This window comes from Falco peregrinus, chromosome 2 (genome assembly GCF_023634155.1).
Source record: "Falco peregrinus isolate bFalPer1 chromosome 2, bFalPer1.pri, whole genome shotgun sequence".
Classification (NCBI taxonomy): domain Eukaryota; kingdom Metazoa; phylum Chordata; class Aves; order Falconiformes; family Falconidae; genus Falco; species Falco peregrinus.
This window is the reverse complement of record NC_073722.1, coordinates 114958369-114983586: the sequence shown is the minus strand read 5'-3', so window position 1 is coordinate 114983586 and position 25218 is coordinate 114958369. Positions and strand designations below refer to the sequence as shown.

Here is a 25218-nt window from a genome sequence, read left to right as displayed (position 1 = left end):
TTCCTTGTGCACCAGTGTTTCAAATAACCGTATATATTAAACCTCAGTGTAACTACCCAACCCCCATAGACTGGCTTCACCCAGCAATATCTTCCCTGGGAAGAGACCTTTAAAGCCACGAGATGCTTGTCTGCCTTGCTACGATTCAATATATTACTTTACAGTTCTAGACAGCAATTTACCATTTCCTACTGCTATCCAGCAAATTTCTCCTTCCATTTATCAGTTTGAAGCGTAGCTGTAAGCCAGAACACTCACAAATACCTGATACGGTATTAGTTACAGCCTCACCACATATTCATGCCCATTTCACCAGACAAGCACCTATGTTAAAACAAAACGTACTTAAGGAGTTTTTAATATGGAGTAACACAGAAACAGTACATAATTTGGTACCAAGATTTATTTAGGACAAGTCATGGTCATGCTCCATTGGAATACAAAGCACCAAAATTTAGGTAACTGAACATTATCCAAATATAATCCAGTTGAGACTGCCGTGTAGAGATTTATCCGTTCACATCATCTAAGTGATAGCATAGTCCACGTCTGTCCATGTTCATTAACTACAGTGGACAAACACAAGGTGCTGCAGCTGAGGCAAACTTACTGAAGAAGGCGTAGCAGAAGTACTTTACGATGCGTATCCCTTGTTCTAGCAGTCTCGGCATGAAATACCGTAACCCAAGGCATCAAGCACTTGATATGCTCTACCCCAAGACAATTTCCAAATGAATTCAGCATTTCCAGTTACTTCCCCACAATCCCTCCATTTTAGTATTTTCTAAAAATCATTTAGAGACAAGATTGTCTCAGCACAACATTCAACTAAGAAGTAAAGCACGGTGGCTGTGACCATTCTAGGAACTTTTCCCATTGCTGAAAAGGCAGTAGCAATGAAAATTATTAGTTGCCAAAATTGTATCCGGGAATAAAATAATGCTGTAGTTTCAGAAAGTGTGGCTAGAAACACGTATTGTCAACAACAAGACTTCCCAACTGTAAATGTAAAAGCCAGAATCAAATCTTAGGCAAGGATTTCACTATATACGAAGCTGCAACAATGTTTTTCAACGTATGTTAAAATTTTTGTGAAAGAAGGTGGAGGGGGAAAAGACTCATTACAGTTAAGTAAAAAACCCCACTTCTTTTCTTTTAAACTGGCACTTTAAAGAAGAGGGCTTTAAAAACTTCAAATCAGTTTTACTCCAAAAAGTCTTATAAAACAAAAGCTGACCAAAAAACAAAACCAAAAAAAGGACAAGTATCAGTCACTGTAAGTCACTAGTTATAATACATACATTCCACCTAGCCACTAAAAACTGCACGGTTAGATGCATTCCTCGCCTTCAGAAAGAATACTGTGGCAGACAACCTACTAGATTTTTACATTGCTACTATCTCAATAGGTTAAAACACTTGAGCAGATGGAAGAAATGGTGGGTTCAATTGAAACAGTTTATTTTACACACTGAGCCACCAATTTCCCTTGTGGTGGGAGCACAGCACACTACACAGACCGATTTCACTTACTGGCCCATTGCTGGGGCTCCCAGCAGCACGGGAAGGCTCTGCAGCGCGACAGGCAAGCGGCAAAAGGGAACGCCAACAGCAGTGCCACCTATGCAAGGTGAGTACTTTTCAAGTTGTACAAATGGTTCAAGGGTATCCTTTCAGAACAGCAAGGCAGCTCTTGTGTCATTTTGTGACGATTTCATCAGAAAAGCAACTTTTCCGTACCATTTCATCCAGTATACATACATTAAAAAAATAAGCATACCATACAAAGAACTGAAACAATATAATTTAAACATGCCATCAAGCTATAAACCATATATACATAGAAACATATGCTTATACAAACAGAACAAGGCTACTTTATTACAAGATAAATCTGGTGAAGTTTTTGGAGGAAATTATGACAGATAAAGAAAATTAGACCAAAGGAGTTGGATGTTGCTTCTAGAAGTAATCTGTTCAGCAATTTCATGCAACACCACCATCTTTCCTTAGCAGACATTTATTACAGTTTCAGCTATACATAGGTCTTCCCACAATTTCTAGACTCCCTTCCTGTACAGAGGTAGATTTCTGTAGATGTTCTGATATTGCACCACGTTAAGTATAATGTTTTTATTACAACAAGGAACAACTTACAGGCTGATTTACGGGTATAATCTCATTGTGTGCATTCAGGTTAACACAGTAATCAAATTCATTTTCACTTGAAAGAAAACATCTCTCAGTGAAATGTTCTGTTATTTAGGTGGAGGTTCCGTTGAAAGCTGCAATTCTATTAACAGCTTCACATTAAGAGATCTCTTGTCATCAGGGTAACACACTTATGTCTGTCTCGTTTCGAGCCTCTGTTGTTTAGGCAATGCAAGGACCTGAATCGACTTCACTGATGCATTTATCTCATCCACTGTGTTCAAGTTAAATGCATATTTCAAATAACACAGGTTTTTTTGCAGTATTAGATCTTACTCATACAAGCAGCTGCAATATTAAGAAATTGACAAGATTCATTCAAACTGCCTGAAATGATTGAAAAAGCCCACCCACACTTTCAGACTGGAAAAGGAAAGCTGAAACTTTGCTAGCTTCGAACAGCCATTAATTGTGAACAAATTTGATTCCAATAGGAAAACTTGAAGAAGTCTGGCAGTAGATTCAATTTTTTTTTTGTCCATCACATTCTTGAATAACCCTCTGCCAACTCATGAAGTTGCAGAAAAGTTTGCACTATACCCCACTTTGAGATGTCTGTCAAATGAGACCTCTACAATACACTTAAAATTAAGCGCACCAAAATTCATGAAGCCAATGTATAGTAACTTTGACGAGCTCACAAGCATTGCTACTTGGTTGTTTTTTTGGAGGCACTCCATAAAGTTATTTTAACAGAAGTCTGTCAACAAGGAGATAAATGAAAGAACAATCTGGTGTTCTGTGTACTGAAACATGAAAGAACAAGAGTGCTGTAAGTCTGGCTCAGCAGATCTAGCAAAGCTGTACTATGCATGTGCTCACATGAAGTACACGAGCACGTCTCACTCTCCTAAAGCTGCCAGACAACATGAGCAGCACCACTCTTCCTAGCTGCAAGTTTCTAAGAAAACTTACAAGGAAAAGTTCTTTTTGTACCAACCAACTTACCTAGAACTATTTTTATCGAAGGACTGTGTTGTAACCATTTAGCATTGGTTTCCCCAAGTTCAGCTTACATGAAACATCCTGTTCCTAACAAAACATTACATCAGTAAGGAATAGTGACTAGCTCTGGAACTGAATAGGTTTTGTTAAGATACGGATAAAAGGCATATATAAAGTCATTACACTTCTCCATATACACACTTGTCCCTGTAAAGGGATTTTTTTGTTAACAAGGCAAGTAAATCCCAAGTTACTTCACAACAACATTGAAATTCATGATGACCATTTTCCTGTGATGAAACGGACTGCACACCTAGGAGTAGGAGTACAATAATCTCACCTTCTCGGGGGAGCCCATTTTGTGAAATGAAGGGAACCCTTCACTTCAGGGAGTAACTTCCATCAGGAATTACACTCCCTGCCCCTGGCAGAAAGTGCTTATGTACCTTGCAAGAACACATTTTTGAATAAAGAAACCCATTATACGCAGGAGATTACACACAGTAAGAGTTAAATGACAATGGCAGGAACCAGGGCTTTTGAAGATTTCTGTTTCTGTTTTTAAAAAGCAATGGTTCTTCACAAATAATAATCCACAAGTAGGAAGCGTCTCATTCATACACTCGGCTAGTGCATAGCATCTGCGATTGCATAGAATGTTTCCAGTGCTGAATCTGTAACTAACATAAGCAAATCTTTTGCAAGTTTGATTTATTACCATTTGATATCCAAATTGCTTGCTGTTTGATTTACTGCACTGTATTTGGTGTGCAAAGTTTCCTGGACCTTCTTAGAGTCCATGCCTTCCAGCCAGTCCTGGTACATCTTTTGTACGTGCGCATTGGTTTCTGGAAGTCGAACAGGTATTGCAGCATACACTTCTTCCATCTGGTTAAGCAGTGCTTTATCTGGTTTTCCATCTTCAGTTTGTGCCTGACCTTTTCCATTTAGGCACCCTTAGGAAAAAGAAAAAAAAAAAAAGCCACAAGGGTGATGGATGAATATTTGATATGAAAAGAAAATTTATGTTAACTTGGAATTTTTTTTCATACTTGTCTAAAGAAAAAAGTTGTCTCTCTACATGAGCTACCCTCCATGCTGTCAGAATTTGTATTTACTTAAAGTGACTCCAATATCAACATCACTTCAGCGTAAATGAGGTTTCTCTGTTTGCAATCTTTTCTGCCTTCTCCGTGTTTTTATGATCTTAATTACGTTCCTTGTCTCTTTTCTTGCCCTTGACAACCACTATTTCAGAATATTTCCTCTGAGGTTTGAAATAATCATAAAAGCCACACTGTCACTTATTTATAGGTCAGAAGAGAGCAAATAACATTGTGGTTAATTTTAGAAAATCCAATCTATTTCTGAGCCAACCTTGCACATGTAATTGGTGTTCTGGACCGTTCATTAAATAGTAAGCATTTTAGATGATTAAGAAGAGCATTAAGAGGGAATGAAATTAAGTGCCTGCCTCTAAGACAACTTTCCTTTGAGGTTCAAGATATGTGTGCAGAACGACTGTGAATCCACAATTATTCTTACCCCCTGGGCAGGCAAGGACTTCTACAAAATGGTATAAAAACTTTCCTTTTTTCAGCTTCAGAACCATGTTTTGGATATTTCTAAAGCCATAAGCTGCTGCAAAACGCAGCACTGTCTCACCATCCTTCTCAAGGGTAACTTCTTGAAAGTCCTTGTTCCTGCAAAGATATGCAGAGAATATTTTAAACGCCTGCGTTACCAAAGGGATGATCCAGCTGCATCAGTTTCTATTCAGATGCTCTGAAGAGAACAGAACAGGTGTAACAGAACTGTTAAGCCGAACTCTTCCAGCCTCTAAACTGAATTAAGCAGAAGTTGGGGTTCAGTTTTCAGAATGGAATTACACTTAATTTTTGAGGGCACGTAAGTTATTAAAAATTAAAGCTAGCATGAGCTACTTCATAGCAACAAATGTACAGGTCTGCATGCCTACCAGCAAAAGAGCCAGCTCTGCAATAACTGCATTAGGACTCACTGTAGCACCAACTAAACCAGGACGCCGGACATTAGGGACCATTTCTTTACCAAGGGGGTGGTCAAACACTGAAACAGGCTTCCTAGATAGGCGGGTCATGCCCCAAGCCTGTCAACATTTAAGAGACATTTGGACAATGACCTTAATGGTATGCTTTAACTTTTGGTCAGCTCTGAAGTGGTCAGGCAGTTGGACTAGATGATCTTGTAGGTCCCTTCCAAGTGCCATATTCCAAGGACACAAAACTCTTAACTTACTTTAATGCTTTGTAGGTGATTTCCTTGACATCCATGCCAAAAAGCTCCTTTGCAGCATGCTTAAAAATGTGCTCCAGGTAACCATCGGATCTCTTCCCTTCATGCCTTACTACATCTCCCTCCTTTATTTCACCAAACCTTAGAAAACAACAGAAAGAAAAACCAACTTCACTTCAGTAAAATACTACGTTCTTCACCTTCTCTTGCCTCCCCCACCAAAAACAGTTTTATAGTAGCGAGTGAGAACATACTAACATTTTTGTTATTTGCAGCCTAAAAAAATTAAAACTATTCAGGACAGCAGTAAGATGATGAAAAAAATGTAACAGGATGCAGGGCTTTCCATGTTCAGCACCCTTGAGCAACAGTAATTTCTAAGAATGCCCATTCAGCACAGCCTGAAGACTTGGTTAACAACCATTCACTGCTCTGGAGACATTTTTTGGAAAAAATAAGTCAGTCATTTTTAGCCTGTGAGAATATGGAAGTACTTCAGAGTTACAAGCCTTTGCTGACGAACAACTCTCTTGCCCCAGAAGTTGTTTGTCACAGTCTGTAACACTGTGCCACTAAAATAACACCAAATCAGCACAGCTGCAGCCAGGCTAGTGCAATACTTTTAAGGTAACTGCTACACTATAGTTCAGTAAAGAAAATTAGTGAAATCATATCCAAATCGTATCCAGCATTCTCCTGAAGGTTCAGCTCTCCCTCAGTGAAAATCGGCACCGATGAGCTGGCAGCCGCCAAAGACTGCAGCTCTGCAGCCTCACACTCCTTTCTGGCAGAGGAGAAATCAATAGGGCTGTGTGGTAATGCTGGTTTCAGGAAGAGATAGTCATCTTCAGATTAGCAAATAGACAGATTATGTCCTTGGCTCCTGTGTGTAAAAGCCTCTCCAGATACAGTCTAATTCCCTTCCTCCTAGGACACCCAGCCACGAGCTTCCCTGGCCCACACTGCCAGCTCCTGCCCGAGCAGCAGCCCCAGCACAGCGCTCAGCCATGAAACCACAGTGAAAACCACCACAGCAAACACCTTGCTAACAAAAAATACCGAAGTTTTCATCATGGCAGAGAAATATTTTAATCACTACAGAGCTGAAGCTTACAAATTTAGAATGTCTGTCCCATCTGTGCCACGCCACTGCATCTGCTTAGGAAGTACTGCAACTTTTTTGGTTTGTTTTGGTTTTTTAAATAAATTTGGGTGATTTTGTCTCCTAATTTTAGCCAATTGCTATTTGTTAGCATTCTCTAGCTACGAAAGTGAGAACTCAAACACGAGTTACTTTATCCATACTACTTTTGCAATTCCAAGAACTATACCACAAATTGCTGCTGTGTTGAGACTTACTTTAAAAGGAGTTCAACTGATACAAATTTCCATGCAAAATCTACTTTTAAAACCCCGGAGGAGCAAACATTTATGTCATCAGGTCTCACAGTTTGAACCAGTACTATCAGCTTTTAAATATTAACATCATTTTCCAACATAAATTGGTCCAATAAAACAAGTGTATTCTGAATAAGAGCCTGTTCTTTTATTGGGCAGGCAGATTGAGAAATAAATAACCCTATGTGATTATGTCTCTAAGAACTTGATGTAAGTCTCATTCTGTGTAGCAATCTCTGGTAGAAGTAATCACAGCAGGCTACACTACACAGACAGCTCTGAAAACGTTACCACTGTACCGCTTAAATTTCTCCAGTCTAGACAAGGTCCAAGCGGGATACTATCCAAAAGTTTAGAAGACTTTTAAAAAATTTCCAGATCTTTCTGTTTTGCGCAAGAAAGCCTGCTGATTGCTCCAGTATCACCACTTTGGAAAGATACCAAAGAACATTTGTCACACTTGAACAAAGATCAGGGAGCAGCGAGACCAGGCTTTGTAACTAACCCCGAGAATTAAAACAATATGCATGTTGCTTTCTGAGCCAGTCATACAGTAAGCAAACAAGATCTATTCGATGCTTTGTCCGATTTTCATCTAAAGCATGTTTCAATTTGATCTGATCTGGAAAACTGCTGTCCTCAGTATAAAAACACCCCAGTAACTACCATTTCCTGAAAGGGTGCCTCTATCAATTCTACATGAACATATTAGGGGAAGTGGAAATTTACTGTCAAGATGCTGCTGTGAATGAGAGGGAAGCACAGAACAGATGGTCAGCCCCGACCGCATCCCAGCATCTTTGTGTGAGGCTGGGCAGTTGCAGGGGGGCAGATGAGACTGTTCAGCTTTAGGCAAGCTCAAGCATATGAGAGCTCTGAATGGGGTCAACACCCTGAGCCGGTCAGGCTTACCAGCAAGTCCTGAACTTGATATAGTCAAGTCTAATATTACGGCATTAAAATACAAATAAGGAGCTACACAAATCTTCAAATATTGTAAATATTTGTGTTACTAGATAGGCATCATTACCTTCAATTACCCACTTTGTATTTAGACCATATATACAGTTTTATATTATCTGTTCTGTATTACTTTTATATACATCAGTGAACATCTAAGAGAATACTTTGGGGATTTTTGGCCACTATATAGAGGACGAGGCTTTAGTATACTCAGGCTTTAATAGAGGTTTTCTTTGAAAAGAAAAAAAGGTTTTCTTTAAAAAGAAAAAACATTCTTTTGAGAAGTTCTACATTTATGTTGAATATGCTCAAAGGTGTTGTCATCGGTCATCAAAATAAGGAAGCAATATCCACAAAACTACTTACAAACTATCTACAGCTATTTCAGCCACATCTTTCATAGACACATTCTTCTGTTCCATTATTTGGACAATTTCACCTGTAGGAAAACATATAACATTTTATTTTCAACACAAAGCAAAACGCACATGCTGTAGGAGATCACTGTTCCAACACCTGTATGCGCTTACAGTCACATCCTCCAATTCTTATGAGTCAGTTTGCACCAGTAACTGAGAAGCCTGACACTTCCAGCCCCCAAGAAAAGGGCCTTCACCCTGCTCCAGACTCTGCTTAATGCTATCCTTAGCCTTTCCGTTATGTCAGGTTTGGAAGGCGTTTCTACGCTGCAGGGGAAAAAGGAGGATACATAGTTTGGACATTAAGCCTAAGGACAAGAGCCACACCAAAAAGTCACGGATGCCATACATTTAGAATGAGTAATCCCAGCGGAGATTAAATAATGGCCACAGACAAGCAAGACAATGATTTTAAATATGAATTTGCATAACTCTCATCTTTCTCAAGAGGCTGTCAAAACCAAATACCTGAACCTTGTTTTCAGATGAATACCAACTTAGAACGAAAGTATTTTTCACTTTGTCTTACCTGTACAATATCTATACTACCAGTAGCACGAACACATGCACTGATTTTTAAAGCAGAAAAAAAAAAAGACAACCTTGCAACCAAAGCAGACTTGAAAAAAAGCAAAGTCTGGCACGAAGACTATTCTAACAATGGTGATTCACTTGTATCTTTATACATAGTAAGTTTAAAGAAGATTTAACCTGATGTCAGAACACAGTCGACTTCCTGTGAATTATACAAGGCAGTGTAGAAATCTTCCCGCAAGGCTTCCAGTTTTTTGTCATAACAAGGCGCCACAATTACATGGAAAATTTTATCAGGAGACAAGTTCTGTGGAACATAGAAGAGACTGCATGTGAATTCCACAAAGAGCAAGTGACAGCATGAAAGATTACAGGGACAAAACCTGTACCTGCATCACAAACTATGCAGGTAATACTAGTAATCAATCCCTAGCAATTAAATTTTAAGTCTGCTGCACACAGATGAAGTACTTTGCCAGAAGTCAGAAAGCATCAGCAACAAACATCAAAAGTCAAGTCTTCTGGCTGAAACTTTACCTATTCTTTCAGACTACATTTTCTGTAGCTTTTGATTGCCTTAGAAAGTGAATGCAAGTCAGAACTTCAGAATTCTGTTTTCTAGCTGTCACTCATTCACTTTCATCCACAGCAAGTCCATCGGTATTTCTCTATGTAGAGACAGCAATGCATTCCCACATAATATGTGGATGCAGTTAGATTTGTGTGATACATAAAAAGAACTGCAACTTTTTCAACATAAAAAACTGAGATAAGTAAATTCCTAGGATGCAATACTTTTATTGATCCCAGATAACAGGGCAATTCCTACACTACTCTCCTGCGCTCCTGTTTTGGCGGTGCTATCCAACTACCAGGCAGCATTTAACAAAAATCTCTTTAGCTACCCTGGATTTAATTCTGTCCATCAATATTTAAGCCCCTGTTGCACAGCGAGCGCGAGGATTGCTGCTGGCTCACGCTGCACCACATGAAATGAGGTTCATTGTACATTCTTCTTATCATGAGCACCTGTGTAACAGCAGAGCACCATTTATTCTTCAATTAACAGACAAACAATTCAAAAGGATGCTTTATCACTGTATAATACACCAGGACCCATATTTCAATATTAAAACCCACTAGCCCATCTTTTTAGAAGAGTGTAATGGTAAAAAATAAATCAGAATTACTTACCTGCTGCCTGGCAAAGTATCCCTTCACCAGGGAGCCCATGATCTGCTGCGGAGACTTTGCAGTGCAAATGTGAGAGGTCACAAGATTGGTAAGTACCCTTTCAGCATACCGGATCCAACCTGGAACGGCAGAAAATCACAGTTAGTGAAGTGGCACATAGGCACGGCAAAATGGCAGCAGTTATAGAACAGCTCTTAAAAACGAAGACACCTTCACAGGAGATAGGACATTCCCGTGCAGGCTGGAAGCCCCACCTTGGGAACTGTAGGAATGCTTTAGAGTTGGCTATCAATAATTCACGGTGTCATTAATTGTAGACCTAGAAGCCACTGTGAACTTCACGACCTATTACACCCTTTCCAATGCATAGATTTAACAAAGCCGAAAGAACAGGACCCCAGCTAACAAAGAGTAAGTTGACTTTCTAGACCTCGGCCCTTGGATCACCAGATACTACAACAAGTGTACTCTGTTCAGCTGCTTAACTGTAATCTTCTGTTTTCTGAGATTTAATATCCATGCACTCAGCTTGCCTCCTCTACAACAGAAGTCACATGAAAGCATTATCACAAGATGCACATGGATTAAGCCTGGAAAAAAATGGCTTCTTTTACTATTGTTAGAGTAGCCACGCCTTCTTTAGAAACACCCACACAGAGTAATCAACTGAAATCTCTCTGTGCTCAACATTCTTAGTTACTCAAGAGTCCCCCTCCCTTTCACCAGGCTCCTTCAGCGTGTCAGCTATGACAAGCTATGTACGTTCAGACCACCCCAATACTCAGAGCGGTTCTATGATAACCCCACCTTCCGCAACAGGAACTGACACAGGAGCAGATCAAGATATGTAGGGTGTGCAATTCTTTCTTAGGCACTGCAGCTCTCACCAAACAGAACAGCCCAGGACCTGTCACAGCAAGCACTCAGAACATTTTGCTTCACGTGCATGAACGGAGAACGAGATACCCAAGCTGTGCAGAAGTGTTAGGTCCAGCCTTCTATGGGAGTGTGTTGCCTTTGGCGCTAAGAAATAGTGAAAAATATCACACTTCACAGAAGAAGATACCTTTTAACGTCAAACAGATTAGTGTTCATACAAAAGAGAAAAATTGCTGTGAAGTACCTGCTGCCCAGGAAAGGTAAACCCCATAGGTTAATTCTTAAGCTTGAAATTAACACGTATGTGTAAACGCCTGGTAATAATTAAGTCACAAAGGCCAACAGCAGCACAGAACTGGAATCCAAGCCTTGCTCAGACGGTTCATCTCTCTAAGGCAAAGTGGTTTTCCCAGTGTAATAACATTTTACTGATGGAAATGACGAAGTATTAGGGAAACATGAGGATCCTCCAGCTGTTTAAATATTCCCAATTCTTGTTACAGTACAGACTTCAAGATTAACAGATACTGGTCTCCATGGAAAATCTCAAACACTTGCATCACATTCAACAAGCATTCCTTTCTGTTGTAGAAAGGGTGGCAGGACTACGCTGAATCGCTAGGCTCTGAGTAGGAAGGTTGCTTAATGTCCAGCTTCAACCTGGACTTAAGTCCAAGACACTACCTGCAACAAAGGACTTAATTTCTTGGTGCTGGGTAAAAAGGCCATATTAGCATATTCTGTATAAGAGAGATATGTATCTATTTCTTAAATGGCTTTAGTCTCAAGTACTGTCTAAATAGAACAAAACCTGCTTCTAACAAAACAGAGTTTTTAAAAACATTCTGCCTTGTACTTTATAGCATTTCTGAAAAGTCCATCCGTTATACTGCAACTATGATTGCCATTAATCACCACTGCACTCCTGCTAGGAGGCTAGTTTTTAGAGCATTTTGGATATTGTAGTCATGAACTATAAGGAAATCTCCCTAAATCCCAACAGACTTCCAGCAGGTATTGCCCAAAGCAATTTCTTAAATTGTTTCTTTCCTTGCAGAAGATGGAAAAAGCGTCTTGTAGTTGGCAGCTCCACAATGACCATTAGCCACTGCTTAATTATACAGGCAGCCTTGGTGAATGAGCAACAGGAGGCATTTATCTGCACTTCACATACACGCTAGCGGTTTCTGCCTACTCATCGGCAGGGCTAAATTCCACAGCCAGTCTCAGGAAGCCCGAGATACCCAGTTCTTCCATCAGAGCACCCCTGCACCCCCACACCTTCCCGCGTTCCTTCTGATTCTCAGCCATTTCTCGGCTTGCGTTAGTATCAAAGAACAAGAAGAAACCCCTACAAATCACTGTATAAATTCTTACAGATATACTTCAGAACACCTTGTTTTTAGTGGTTTATCATGATTAGATCACAAAGATGCATGCTATAAATATCTACCAATCAGCATGAAGTGCAGAAAAACTAATAAAAACTTCCACTACTGTAAAACCCCATTTCTGTAAAAGGATATTAGTTGACTGGGACAAAAAAACTTGGATCCCCAACACTTATGCTCTTCCTGTGTGTGCTGCAAGCCTGCCCTCTTGACCTGAGTTCACAGAGGATGGCAATGCATTAAAAATGCTGGCTGGCTCCCAGAGCAAGTGGTTCTTGTTGCTTACCAGTTTGGTAAATTAACAAAGAGAACTAATTACTTCCAAGATATTACATATACGATCAGTAGTTAAACTGTTGTACTTTCAACAGAAACACCCCCCCCCCCCAAAAAAAAAAAAATTAGCTCTCTTTCTTTTCAAAGAGAAGGAGGAGGATGTAAGAAAAATTAAGACAAAGATGATAAAATGCCCTTTTGTTAGGTTCTGGGACTATATGGGCTATACTCTTTTGCTCATGGTAGATTCTACATCACAGACCACTCCTGCAGAGGGTGGTATTTCTGTTATACCCAAAGATAAACAAGAGTAAAGCAGTTGTTCTTGAGTTCACGTTGACCTTATATCTACAGAACTATGTGAAACACACAGAGATAAGCACTCTCAGTAAACAGCATTTCTGGGGCAAATTTATGTAATCTGGGGGCAGAAAGAAGAAGGAGAATGGGGAACAGAAAATGCACTCAAAGTCAGGAAACAGTGAACAACCTTACTTTAAAGATTACAGATTATGGTTTTTTTTCCTGTAACTGCTGTCAATAGGAACAAAATACCCCATGCTTTCAGAATGGCTTTACAGTGATATTTCGCTTTTCCAGAAGTGGAAAGCACCCATGCTTCTGCTAACATCTATACCACAGCAGACAGCTAACGCCATAAGTAGCACTGAAAACAGAAACCATCTTTTATACAACAGATAAAGACAAGTGCTCAGTTAACTATTTTAAAATATTTCCTGTGAGAGCAGTACATAGTCTGAGCTGTTTCTAGATGAAGAAAATTGAAATTCTCTCAGAAGTTCTAAAATGCAAAACCTGAGGATTTCTTTTAAGTAAACAATGTACAACAAGACAAAGTTAAGTAATAGGGAGTTATTTCAACTTCACAGGGTTTACAGGAAAAAAAGCAACATACAGTATGTCTGCTCCTGCAGATAGGTGGTAACACTAAGATAACAGTTAAGGGGGGGGGGGGGGGGGGGGGGGGGGGGGGGAGAAGACAGACTTTCCTCTTAATACATGTATGCAGTTCCTAAAGCATAACCCAGATACTTCCACTACAGAATACACAGAGCAAACAAAAGTACAAGCATCACTCCAACAGCAGCATTTATACTTTTAATTCAATGACAACAGCAGATTCTGGGGATCACCAAACTCAACTCTGACTGACTCTCTTGTCACTGTAACATTTATTTTAAGAATGCAATCTAGCATTGAAGATAATAACAATGTTGGCATAATCTAACACTGAAGTTTTTTCAAAGCTAGAAAAACATATTTTTGTATTTTTATTAGCCTTTTGAAAAGCAACACCATGAACTTTAGGGTGGAGTTGAGGGGGGGAATAGGCAAAGGAGTTACTTTTGCTTCCTTTTTGATACTTCCCTTTTAGAAATGTGACTTTATCATACTTAAACTGAAATGACAGTGTGCTAATGAACGGCAAAAGTAAACAATGACTGAATGTTCTACATCTTTTCAGTTGTGTTAAGTGCAGGTTCTATTCATAATAGAACAAGTTCTGATGTGCAAAATTCTCAAAAGAGAGACACTGAGTCAAATCTGTACTATTTCAAGTGGGGATTATTTCATAAGTGGAATTATTTTGAAAGTGTTACAACATAATCATCTCACAGTCATTAAGAATGATGGCAAGTTCAAAACTTTGCTTGAAGTAATGGTGGTTGTGGTTTAATTATATCAGTTAGCAAAGTTCCCTAAAGATTCTTTTCAATAAGGAAATACCATGTTAAACTTTGTGGTCTGAACACACAAGCAGCAGCCACTAACTCCTCAAATCCAGTTCTGATTAATTTCTCCTGAAGTCTTACACAGCGCACTAAAAACTTCAGTACCTCCATACCTCAGTTTCATTATCTAAAGATTCATATGCAATGCAAGCTCCTTTTATAGAATTGATGGGAAATACAACTGACTCATAAATTCCACATACAAACACTAGCACAGGAAATCAGGTTCTTTGTATTATCAGAGGCAGCAAGTCTTCCCCCGCCTCCCCCCCCCCAGAGCAACAACACGATTTATACTCCTTGCCTTTTACAGAGCTCCAGCAGAAAACTGTAAGATGCAGATTAGGGATAGACTGCAACCTTTGTACCCCACTAAGGCCCTACAGTGAATTAGCACATGCTTATCCAGCACGATCACACCCTCCTTTGCCTGCATGGTTCACATTCATGGCTGCGGCACCTCGCTTACATACGAGAAAGCTGATTATGCTTGTTGGAAACAAATCCTGCTCTCCCAACAGCCCATGAAAAACAGGCCCACCTAGCAATGCACTGGAATGCCCTAAGGATGGTCAGCACTACTGGTAGCAAGTACAGTGTGCAGTATCTGGTAACTCTCAAAAGCAAAGCCAAAACGCCCTGTCATGTAAAGCTCTCAAGTGAAACCACCTTTCCTTAGCTCGTTGGCAGTTCCAATGAGACTAGGCTGAAGTGCAGGAAGGTTGGAAAAATCTGTTCTCACCAGGGCAAGCAGAGGCAAACATTGGTAAGGCATGCTCCTCCTGGTTCCTCCGCTGATACCGCTGCACAAATTCCCTCTGGCTCTCCAGGATACTGAAATCAGCAGCTATAGTGGTGTCAAATACATAATGCACCCCTATGAAAGAAAGCAGAAAGGAAAAGCAAATTATTAGAATGTTTTCCATCTTGCAAACTTCTTATAGCTGTCTACTTCCCTATGAGAAGCCTGGGGTTCAGCACATACTCGCTTTTTGTTTAATTGAATGGGATTTCACCATTCCTGTCCCATATGCAATGACTCTTGAAAAGAGCATTCTTTTCAAGACAAGCTGAAGTCAGGTATCATTATCCCCCAAAAATATGTCCAGCCAAGAGGCATTATCTTCCATTGCTGAAGTTGTCTGCAAAGGTACACGAGCATATCACGAACAGAGCAGAGAACTTCTGTCTGCTTATTTAGCAACAAACTGCCTATATGCCTACGTAATATTGAGCACGTCCCTGCAGCAAGTGAGGCACAGATAATGAACGCATTCTAAGAAACCGAGGCCCACCAGAACTTAGCATTCCTTTTAGATTAATAAAATGTACTGGGTACAGAAATGCATAAACCCTATGAAAAATATAAATGCATATACATATATATGAAAGGAAGCAGTTTATAGGTTTATCACTGTCTTTTTCCTTCTTCCCTTAAGTACATATAAAAAGAAAAAATCCAAACCAACAGGCAAAGTATTTTTGGTTTTTTTCACATAAAACTTAGCCTATGTAGTACAAAGAGCAAAGGAAATACAGCTTTAACGTAAAAAAAGACAGATACAACCATTCTTTTTTCTGTAATGTGAAATCACACGCAAAACAAAACTGAGAATCTTCTAGAGATATAACATGTCAAAAGGAGTGAAAGCATTTAGGGTAACTTCTTCCCTCAAGTTACAAAATAAGGGGAATTATTATTTAAGCTCATGAACAAATCCTCCCCGATTTCTTGGCAGTGAAGGTTTTGAAGGCAGCTCTGTAACGTCCTTCTATTCTGTGACCTTTATTATCAACAGGGTAATGCCTCCAATCCATTTCTGACACTGGTGTACGTCACGCCGGCGCGCTGTCATTAATGTCAGAGTGCTTACTTCAAACTCGATTGTGCAAGGGCCATTTACAACTGCGTAACAAAGAATTCTGCTGAGGAAGCAAAACCCTGAAATAATCTCTCCTTTCTGCCCCACCATCGTAACAACCCCAAACTTACCGAGACTTTTGAGGAAACCACAGAGTCTCTTGGCTGCATCATTCACAGAGAGACTGAATTTAGCAGCAAAATAAGGCAATGACTGAGGGCATATAGACACTGCCAACACTTTGTGTTTTGAGGTATCACATTTCTGGTAAACAAAAAAAAAAAAAACAACAAAGGAAACGAGGTGTGTAATTACAACAGGGTAAAGCTCCCTGCTTTCCCTCCCTTTCCCACTCCTGGAGTTACTGCTCAGTGTCCTGTGCTTCAGTGGGCCATGTCATTAAAACCCCTGTGAAACAACTACTAAGTTTCCTGACAGCACAACAGGACGTTCCTCTGATCCGGTCAGTGCTCATCTCTAGATGTTTCTTTTATATAACTCAGAGAAATCCATCCCTCCTAGGACAACCGTGGTTGGTCTCCGAATGGCATAAGGAAAGTTAGGAGACATTCAGCACCTAGAACGTTATAGCAGTATGAAACACTCTAGCAAATATGAAAAAAGCAGCATGTTTAAACATTAATAAACAGATAAACTGAAGTTTACAGGAGCACGGGCATTTGAAGTTACAAATCCAGCCCAGCAAATTACAGATCTGATCCTTTGTCAAGGCTCTTGTGTGTCTATCGCTGAAGTTGTTGAGAGAAACTGGCGTGATAAGACCCTCAACAAACCAGTGTTTGTCAGCACTGAAGAACCTGTTGAAAATACCTAAGATGGTGTGCAGCTCTATAGCTCTGATTGTGACTGTGACATTGAATTGCAGGAGAATCTTGTGTTTCAGTTGGGATGTTTTCCACACCAGTGGAACCCTTGGAAGACAAACCAGGACTATGCCAGAGACAAGTCTCCCCCTAAAAATGTTGAGACCATGGTTTGTACTTAGACACCCTAAACACTGCGTAATGACCCTTCACGTAACGCTCATAACTGCCTGGAAAGCATCTCTCTTTCTCATTGTCCTCTTTTGGACCCCTGAAGTTCTGAGGAAGGTACCTGGCTGCCCCCGTATTGTAGGCTCTCTTAACAGGACCCATGCGACCCTGAAAATTATTTCCCCCCAGGCCCCTTTTCTTCTGTTTTTCTCATGTATGACAACATTCTGCTGCCTGGAGAGTTAAACTAGTTCTAAGAAAACCGAATCACTATGTAATGAAGACTCTATTTATGACACTTATGTAAAATTAAGAAAAAGCATCAATTCTGCTAGCTTTCGCATATCAAATAAGGGCACAGAAGTCTGGAGCAGAAATAAATTAATTAATTCAGTATCAAGATCTAAAGAACTGAGCACCATGCATAGCAACTAGCTTCCAGGAAATCCAGAACAACAGAAAATAAGACAGCAATAGAACAATTTGTTAAGTTTTGCTAAGAATTTGGACAAAAAATTCTGTTCCAAATATAGTCAGCTCAAATATATATATTAAAAACAATTCTACTTTCAGAAACATGCCTTGGTAACTCTGTATTATATGGATACACTGGCACCAAAACCACCCAGAACAGTCCTCATAATGAAGATGTAAGTATTTATAAACACTGAACCACAGACTAATTTGTTACTACAGTAACGAGGGGTAGTAACATTTTCCAAAAATTTTACTTCTGCAGATGTAGTAACTTTAGGATTTAGGTTAAGTGCTGTGATATTGCATCTCTAGCACAAAATTATTTTAAGGACTTAATTCTCATCTTGCCTAAGTTTTCAGTTCCTCTTTAGAAAAAATACATACTGACGAATGTTCACATTATCTGCCTTGGGAAACCAAGCTGCTTAGTCATTCTGCAATTGCCTCCTCCTCACAGAAAACTGTTATTATTCGTGTCACTTTACCTTGTTAAGGTTAAGAATATGAAAGAGCTCCTTCTGATTCTGTTGGAAAACTCTGGCTCCTTCTTCTGATGTCATACAATTGTCACAAGCTAGGCAGTCACTAAGGAGTATTTTAGCATTAGCCAATGTATGAAACTCATTTTTCTAAGGGGGAAGAAAAAGAAGTAAACAAGTATTTAATAACGATTGACCAATTGTCAAGACCTCTGCAATGACCCACCCAGCTGAAGAGCAGACATGCTGTCACTGTTTTGTTTCAAACAAGACAATCCATGACACTTGCATAACATCCAAGACTACTTAGAAGTAATCAAAGCAATTTGTTCCATCCTTCTTCATGGCTTTTGCTCCTATTATTACTGTGAAACTGCAAAACGTTTAAGTGTAAACACAGATCTAAATTTAGCCTTCTAGTCCATGTTCTAGTAACTTAATTTGCATCGCATTTCAGAGCTGACATTCCCCATCAACTTACCAAGCAACTGATAAAACTTTTACTTGAACTACTAAATCTCTTTTAACAGCCAGGTGCTCTCTAACAGCAAGATGGCTTTAGCTTTTTACCACAACATACAACAAACAATGCGGTCCTACAGCTACACTGAACATAGACCATAAGATCAGGAGTTTCATACTTCTGGCTACAATACCCTTGGCAGCTCATCTGTGGGAAGAAGGAATACTTGGACAGCAGCGCAACATAACCAGACTGCGTGCAAAAAACATAAACAAAACCCCCTCAATTAAGAACCCATTCTCAGGGAAACAGTTATCTGTTGAAGAACAGGAGGCAATCTCCAAGTTTGCCTAATATAAAGAGTAAGAAGACGTTTTTTACACTTGTACTATCACAACTCCTCCTTCCTCCTTACAAGCTCTGTCTCCGTTTTAGAAACTTGATGCAAGAAAGATTTTCGACACCCAAAACAATTTTAGTACATCAATTTTTGTTTTGTTTGCATTAGTAAGGGTCTTTTTTTATTTCACTTTGATTCCCATGTTATGAGATGCCTGGAAGTGCTCATAACTGCTTACAACTGCTTGTTCATTAGTTATGTTCAGTATTTGGAAGTTCTCTACTACTAACCACCTCTGCAACAACAACAACAACTAAAAAAGAATACAAGGAGGAATGTATCAGAATTTATGAAGGAACATTACCTCTTCGAAACCATCGTTTGAACTCAACACATCAACAGATGTACTTTGCGTATCATCGTTTTTCTGTTTCTTACTGCACTCCTGAAACAAAGCATCAGACGCGCACCTATTACACTAAACACGCTCACAAGAACACCTCCGCCGAGACGTTTGTGTCCCGAAAAAACGAACCCGGTTCTTTTACAGGTCTTTTCCCCCAGGTGTTAAACCGACACCCCCCGGGCAAAGCCCCGCTCTCACACACCGCCCCTGCGGGGGCAGCGACTCCCCAGCGCCCCCCCGCCCCCCTTCTCTGCCCCCCCGCCGGGCGCTCCCGCGGCCGGGGCCGGTGACCTTGGGGCCGCAGCCGCCCAGGGCACAGCGGGACGCCGCCGGGCTGCGTGTGTGCGGGGACACCTCCCGCGCCGGCCCCGCCGCACTCACCTTTTTGGTGCAGTTCTCGCACTTCATTTGCGATCGCGCCGGCGCTGCCCGGCCCTGGCGCGGCTGCCGAGCGGTCCTTGCCGCCGGGGGCTGCGGGAGAGGCAGAGCGGGGCGGGCAGGTGAGCCGAGCCGAGCCGAGCCGCCCGAGCGGCCGCCGCTCCCAACCCCCTCCCTCCCCTCCCGTCCCCGCCGCCCTTTGTTGCCGCGCTCCGCTCCTGCCTCCGCACCGCCCCGCCGCCGAGCCGGGCCGCCCGCCCCAGCCAATGCGGCCCCTGGGGCGGGGGGCGGCCCCGCCGCGCCCCCTCACGTGCTGCCCCATGGCCCCGGCCCTCATTAACCAACAAATGACCCGCGGGCCCCTGCCGGTCCCCTCCCCGTTACGTGCTGCGGGGGGGGTGGGGTGGTGTTCCCGAGCGCTCCCCCGGTACAAGCCGCCGGAGGATTGCCACGGCCCCGGGGCCCCGCAGCGCGGCCCTGTCTCCGCAGGCGGAGCGGGGACCCCCGCCCTCAGCGCGGTCCGGGGGCGGCCACGAGCTCCTCAGCTCCGCGGGGAAAAACAAAATTAACAATAATAATAATAAATACAACCCCAAAGCAACCCGAAGAGGGGGTGAGAGGGGCGGAGGAGCGGGCACCGTACCTCGCCGCCGCGGTGAGCTGCGTGCCCGGCAGGCGCGGCCGGGGCTGGCGGCAGAGGCAGGCGGGGCAGCGGCGCCTCGCCCTCCGCCGTGTCGCCGGCAGGTTCCCGGCTGGGCCCGCCGCTTCCCCGCCCCCCCGCGCGGCGGGGGCTCATTGTGGACCTGAGCGTCGTCACGTAGCCGCCGCCGGCAGCGCCGCCGCGCGTCCCCGCTGCGGGGCGGGCACCGGGGGACCCTACGGCGGGCACGGCGGCACCCCGCGGGGCGGGCACCGGGGGACCCCGCCGAGCGGGTCGGGGGGGACCCCGCGGCGCGCCCGCGTCCCCACCGGGACCCCCAACCCCGGGCCGTTAAGTCCGACCCGGCCGGGGAAGCGGGGACGCGCGCGTCCCGCCAGGCACCTGCGCTCGGCGGCACCGCCGGCTGCACACGGCATCTGCCCCGGGCGGCAGCCGCCGGCTCCGGGGGCACCGCGCGATGCAGCGGGCGGCACCGACGCCCTTCCCGCGGGCCTGCCGCTTCTCCCGAGCGTCTCCACTTATTTTTCAAAACAGACTGCAGTCACATTTCCCCCCCCCCCTCCCTGATTTTTGTTTTCTCTCAGTCCCGTTTAAATGGAATAGTATTTTGTAATTTAAATGGAATATTTAGTAACAGAAGCTACTAATACATCATCACCACCCTTTTATTTAACGAGTATACTCCCCTTTCCATAACCAAACACAAGTATCGGTGATGCTGTTCCCAGGCAGGTATTGCCAACCGTTGTACACAGCGTTATTACGCACACACATCAGCCGCCCGCAGCTCCTGGGCCCCACAGCATCAAGATGCTTATGATTTTTGTCAGAGTGTTTGTCTTTCTAAACGCCAGGTTGTAACATTTGAACAGAAAGGTTCAACCCACATTTTGCTTCCCCCCCCCCCCATTTGAACATACACGTATAGGCATACACCTACAGCTCCACGCAGAATTTTTTCAAGTATAAAATAACATTTTAGAAATTAAACCACAGAAGTTCCCACAAACATGGGGTTTCCTGTCTAAACCAACTTTTGGTTATCAAATGTGCCAAGTAAATCCCCCACTGGTACCAGGTGAGGTCTATAGCTTTAATCCACAGATAAGGTTTTTGTTAGGCACAGATGGCAATGCTGTACAAGAAGCAGAGACAGCCACAGCTGCAGGAGTTTGTCACCCATGGACATAACTCTAAATGCTGGTTTCAGTGCAACTGCTTGTGAAAGACATCACAATCCAGAGAAGCAAAAGTTTGTGGATTGGGCTATTAAAGATTTCACAATCAAATTAATTAGTTGTAAAGATAGCCCCAGAGCAGAACGTAAAAATGATGCTTTTTTTTTTTTTTTGATTTACAGACTGTGTGTTATCATTGAGGTCAAGGAAATCGGGAATTCCTTAGCTTTACCGTAACAAAAGCAAACAGAAACACTTCCTTACTGCCCATTTAAAGAAAAATAAGCTGATACTGCTTCACATATACATTAGGAAAATATCACTATTCCTAGCTAGACGTAACAATTCTAATAGCTTTGGTAATAATTTTCTGTGCTTCTGCTGTCTTCATTCAAAATGCTCTCACATTTCACATCAGCATATTAATGCAAGTGTTTTAAAAGCACTATAATCACTCTAGAGCAATCCCTAAGCAACTTCAGAACTTGCATTTCCTACAGAATTGCTGGAATGCAGCATTACCTGACATCTTGTTTCCCATTCTTCTGGATGAATATTTGCATACTAAAAAGATGTGCCAATCTCACAATTTATTCCACAAGGATACAATAGCCATAGTTGCATTGACAAATATGGTGAGAGCACAGATGAAACATCTAATTTAGGAATGTGTTGAGATTTGCACTTGAAGGCATATCTAAAATCCTTCTGTTTCACACTTTTGAAGATTATGCTTACATTTATTATCCAAAATTGATATAGCAACTCTCCAAAAGACATGACAGTTTTGGATATTTCTGTAACTCTGCACAGATCATATTTTAAATATTTTTTATTTTCCCCGGTATTTCTTTATTTTCACAATGAAAAACAGATCACTACATGAAAACCGAAACATTTGTAGAAACACTGAGGCCATCTTAGGTACACATCTTGAAGCATACCTACTTCATCCTCTGGTTTAGAAATCAGACCGAGTTAATTTCAATTTAAGAATTCAAACAAACAAACAAAAAAAAAGAAAAAATTCATACAAACTGAAGGGCATGCAAGGAATCAATGTTTCAATGCACAGGATAAGATTATACTTGTGTAATCATTAGATAATTAGATGTCCCATTTATTTTATTGGCAAGAGCAATTTCTGCTTTCCATTAGCTATTTATGCCATTTTCCCCCAGAAAATCAGATCAATTATCATCACACCGCACCTGACAACCTGAGAAAAGAAAGCACCATCCTGTTTTAATCTGCCCCGGGGGAGGTAACAGTTACTACCTTTGCAAGGCTACTTCCAAAAAAACCTCACAATATAAAAGCTTTCCCCTGTCAACAGTAGGCAGCACTTAAAAGAATTACTTCCTTTTATGGCCTCTCTTGATGTACTTGGCCTCCATTGCTACATCTAACGTTTATACCTGCACCTAAAAGCATTTACACCAAGAACGAAATAGAAAACCAAGTATTTCTCTACGAAAACAGCATGCTGCAAACAATTTCAGAATGCTTTAAAAGGTTATGCATCAGTCCTGCAAGGCCCTGCAAGCTGTAAATGCTTCCTCAAGCTAGTGACAGCAGATGCCACTCAACAGCTGTCAGAATGAGGCAATAAATCTTGGTTCCAGCTGGTGAACACATATTCCATGAAATCAGTTCTCCCCAGGCTTTATACACACTGTTCCCATAGAGGTCAGTGGGGCACCACGGAGCTCAACGGGATGAGCTCATGTAGAACGGGGACTTGGGGCCAATTGGGTCCAGCTGCAAAACAACTGCTTCCAACCAACTGTTTAAAATCAAGCACACTAGGAATTTTATTCTGGCATGCTAGTAAGATCACGTGCTTATTGCACAGCTGAATTTTGAAGTTGAAGACCTCATGGTGGGGGAAATATAACGAGCTAGAAAAGAATATTTAGGAAAATGATCTGAAATTAGGAGAAAGGACCAGAAATATAGATAGCATCAAACTAACGCAAAATAAAGACCATTTCTTCTGTATCAGCATGTTCTTGGTTTTAGATCAATGACTTAAAAAGTTAATGCCTCACAAATTTACTTTTATATTATTGAAAGAAGTCTACAAATAGTCAATTATGTATTTCTGAATGTTTCATCTGGCAAATAGTTTTTCTTTCTGCAGCAACATGTTTTGGAATTCATGCTGTTCTTTAGGTCCAAGATCAGATCACATTTTAAAATGTGTTTCTTCTTCCTTTTTTTATTGGTAGGTGTAACACCACTTACCTGCTTCAAACTGCTGGTGTAAAATCCCCAGATGATTGATTAACGATTCTTAAAACATTTTTTTTCTGCAATAGCAGAAACTTACATGGATCGTTACCATAGTCCAGTTTGCACAAGCACTTGTTTGCATGTGTGTGGTACTTCCCATAGTTGAAATAATTTCTAACTTCATAATTAAATTAGGTCATGTCAGGTTATCCTACCGTGGTCTTTGCAGAACTGGAGAAGTACAGTATTGCTAATGTTTCTGCAGTTAGTAACATAAGAATAAAATGAGTGATATGCTGCGTGGTTTCTACTGAGTGGAGTGTACCAATGAGTTTCTTACTTATTTCACTCTACTTTAGACACAAGAAACCTTTTGTCTTGTACTACTCAGAATGGCTTAACATTTGGTTTCCAGAGAAACTGGCTGCTTATAGAAGCTGACTGACAACTGCTTATACATTAATTTCTTCCCAGAAGACTCAATCAGCTGCTTGTTTGGGCTGACAACACGTGATACTTATTACTTCCTATTTTTCATCCAAATCCAGCAGCTGGTACCTCATTAATCACGAGCATGCCAATTCATTCTTGCAGTTCCTCATTGCCTCTTTCCATTAGATATTTTAGATACATACAAAAATTGCAGATCAGTTTGTATTTTCTACTACTTACAGTCAGTTAAGTCTATACCATGGACTCTTGAGCCTCTCCCCCCCCCCCATCTTCTAGTAGTTCACCCTGGACTGTTAAAAAAAACACTGATCAAAATCTCAGTTACTGTTCACCAACCATGGCATTTGGGAACAGCTGAACAAACCTGTACCATGTTATGGCCTTGAGCAAACACTCTGGAGTATGTGGACTCATATTAGGAAAACCCCCCAAAACCAGTATGTCATTCAGGAAGGGACACATTCCTGTGCAATTGAGAGGCCCAAATATAATTTGTAAATGAAGTTATACATCAACTTACATAAAGCAAATGTAAGAAGTTAAGTTAATCTACAGCTGTCTGCACTTCACCGTTTTGTCGCAAAGATGACAAGAGCAGTTGTTAATGGATCGAACAGGAGCAGCTTTCACATGTGAATGATGTTTAACAGAACTAGAAATGCAGAGGATTTTTCAAACGTAACCTACGGTCCAAAACAAGAAAGTCACTCAGTATTTCAAGTGAATTAGAAACCTTCTCCCCAAACACCAGATTTTCCAAACCAAAGCCTTTGGTTAACATACAATTCACAAAACGTCACATTAAACCCGTAAGATTATCACTGTTGCTTCTGCTTTGCAATCCCCCTGCCTCATTTTTGAACAACGTTATTTTTTTTCAGGATTCTGTTCACAGTTATAACAGCTATCCAAAAGTACACTGCATTCAATTATTATAGCCGTTTTAACTATCAATGCTGAAAGCTAAAGCTTAAAAAACACCAAGTATTACCTAACTTGTGCTAAACCAACATCAATTGGCAACACTGATATAATTCACTACTGGTGAAAAAG

General features: G+C 41.5%; 1 protein-coding gene across 5 annotated transcripts; it reads right to left on the bottom strand.

Moving 5' to 3' along the window:
- Nucleotides 1-385: 385 nt before the first annotated feature.
- On the bottom strand, nt 386-20303 carry NARF (nuclear prelamin A recognition factor). Of its 5 annotated transcripts, none has more exons than XM_055795674.1 (12): nt 20282-20303; nt 19219-19299; nt 18058-18201; nt 16232-16364; nt 14981-15115; nt 10881-10961; nt 9939-10057; nt 8922-9051; nt 8158-8230; nt 5434-5571; nt 4702-4859; nt 386-4112 (listed from the first exon to the last, which is right to left on the bottom strand). In XM_055795674.1, exons 3-12 carry the CDS (start codon nt 18130-18132, stop codon nt 3871-3873), a joined length of 1284 nt encoding a protein of 427 aa, XP_055651649.1. In that variant the 5' UTR covers nt 18133-18201; nt 19219-19299; nt 20282-20303; the 3' UTR covers nt 386-3870. The 5 variants fall into 5 exon arrangements, with proteins under 5 accessions (XP_055651649.1, XP_055651651.1, XP_055651650.1 ...); XM_055795676.1 differs by lacking the exon at nt 20282-20303 and adding an exon at nt 19642-19799; XM_055795675.1 differs by lacking the exon at nt 10881-10961 and having other exon boundaries at nt 20282-20300.
- Nucleotides 20304-25218: the final 4915 nt, after the last annotated feature.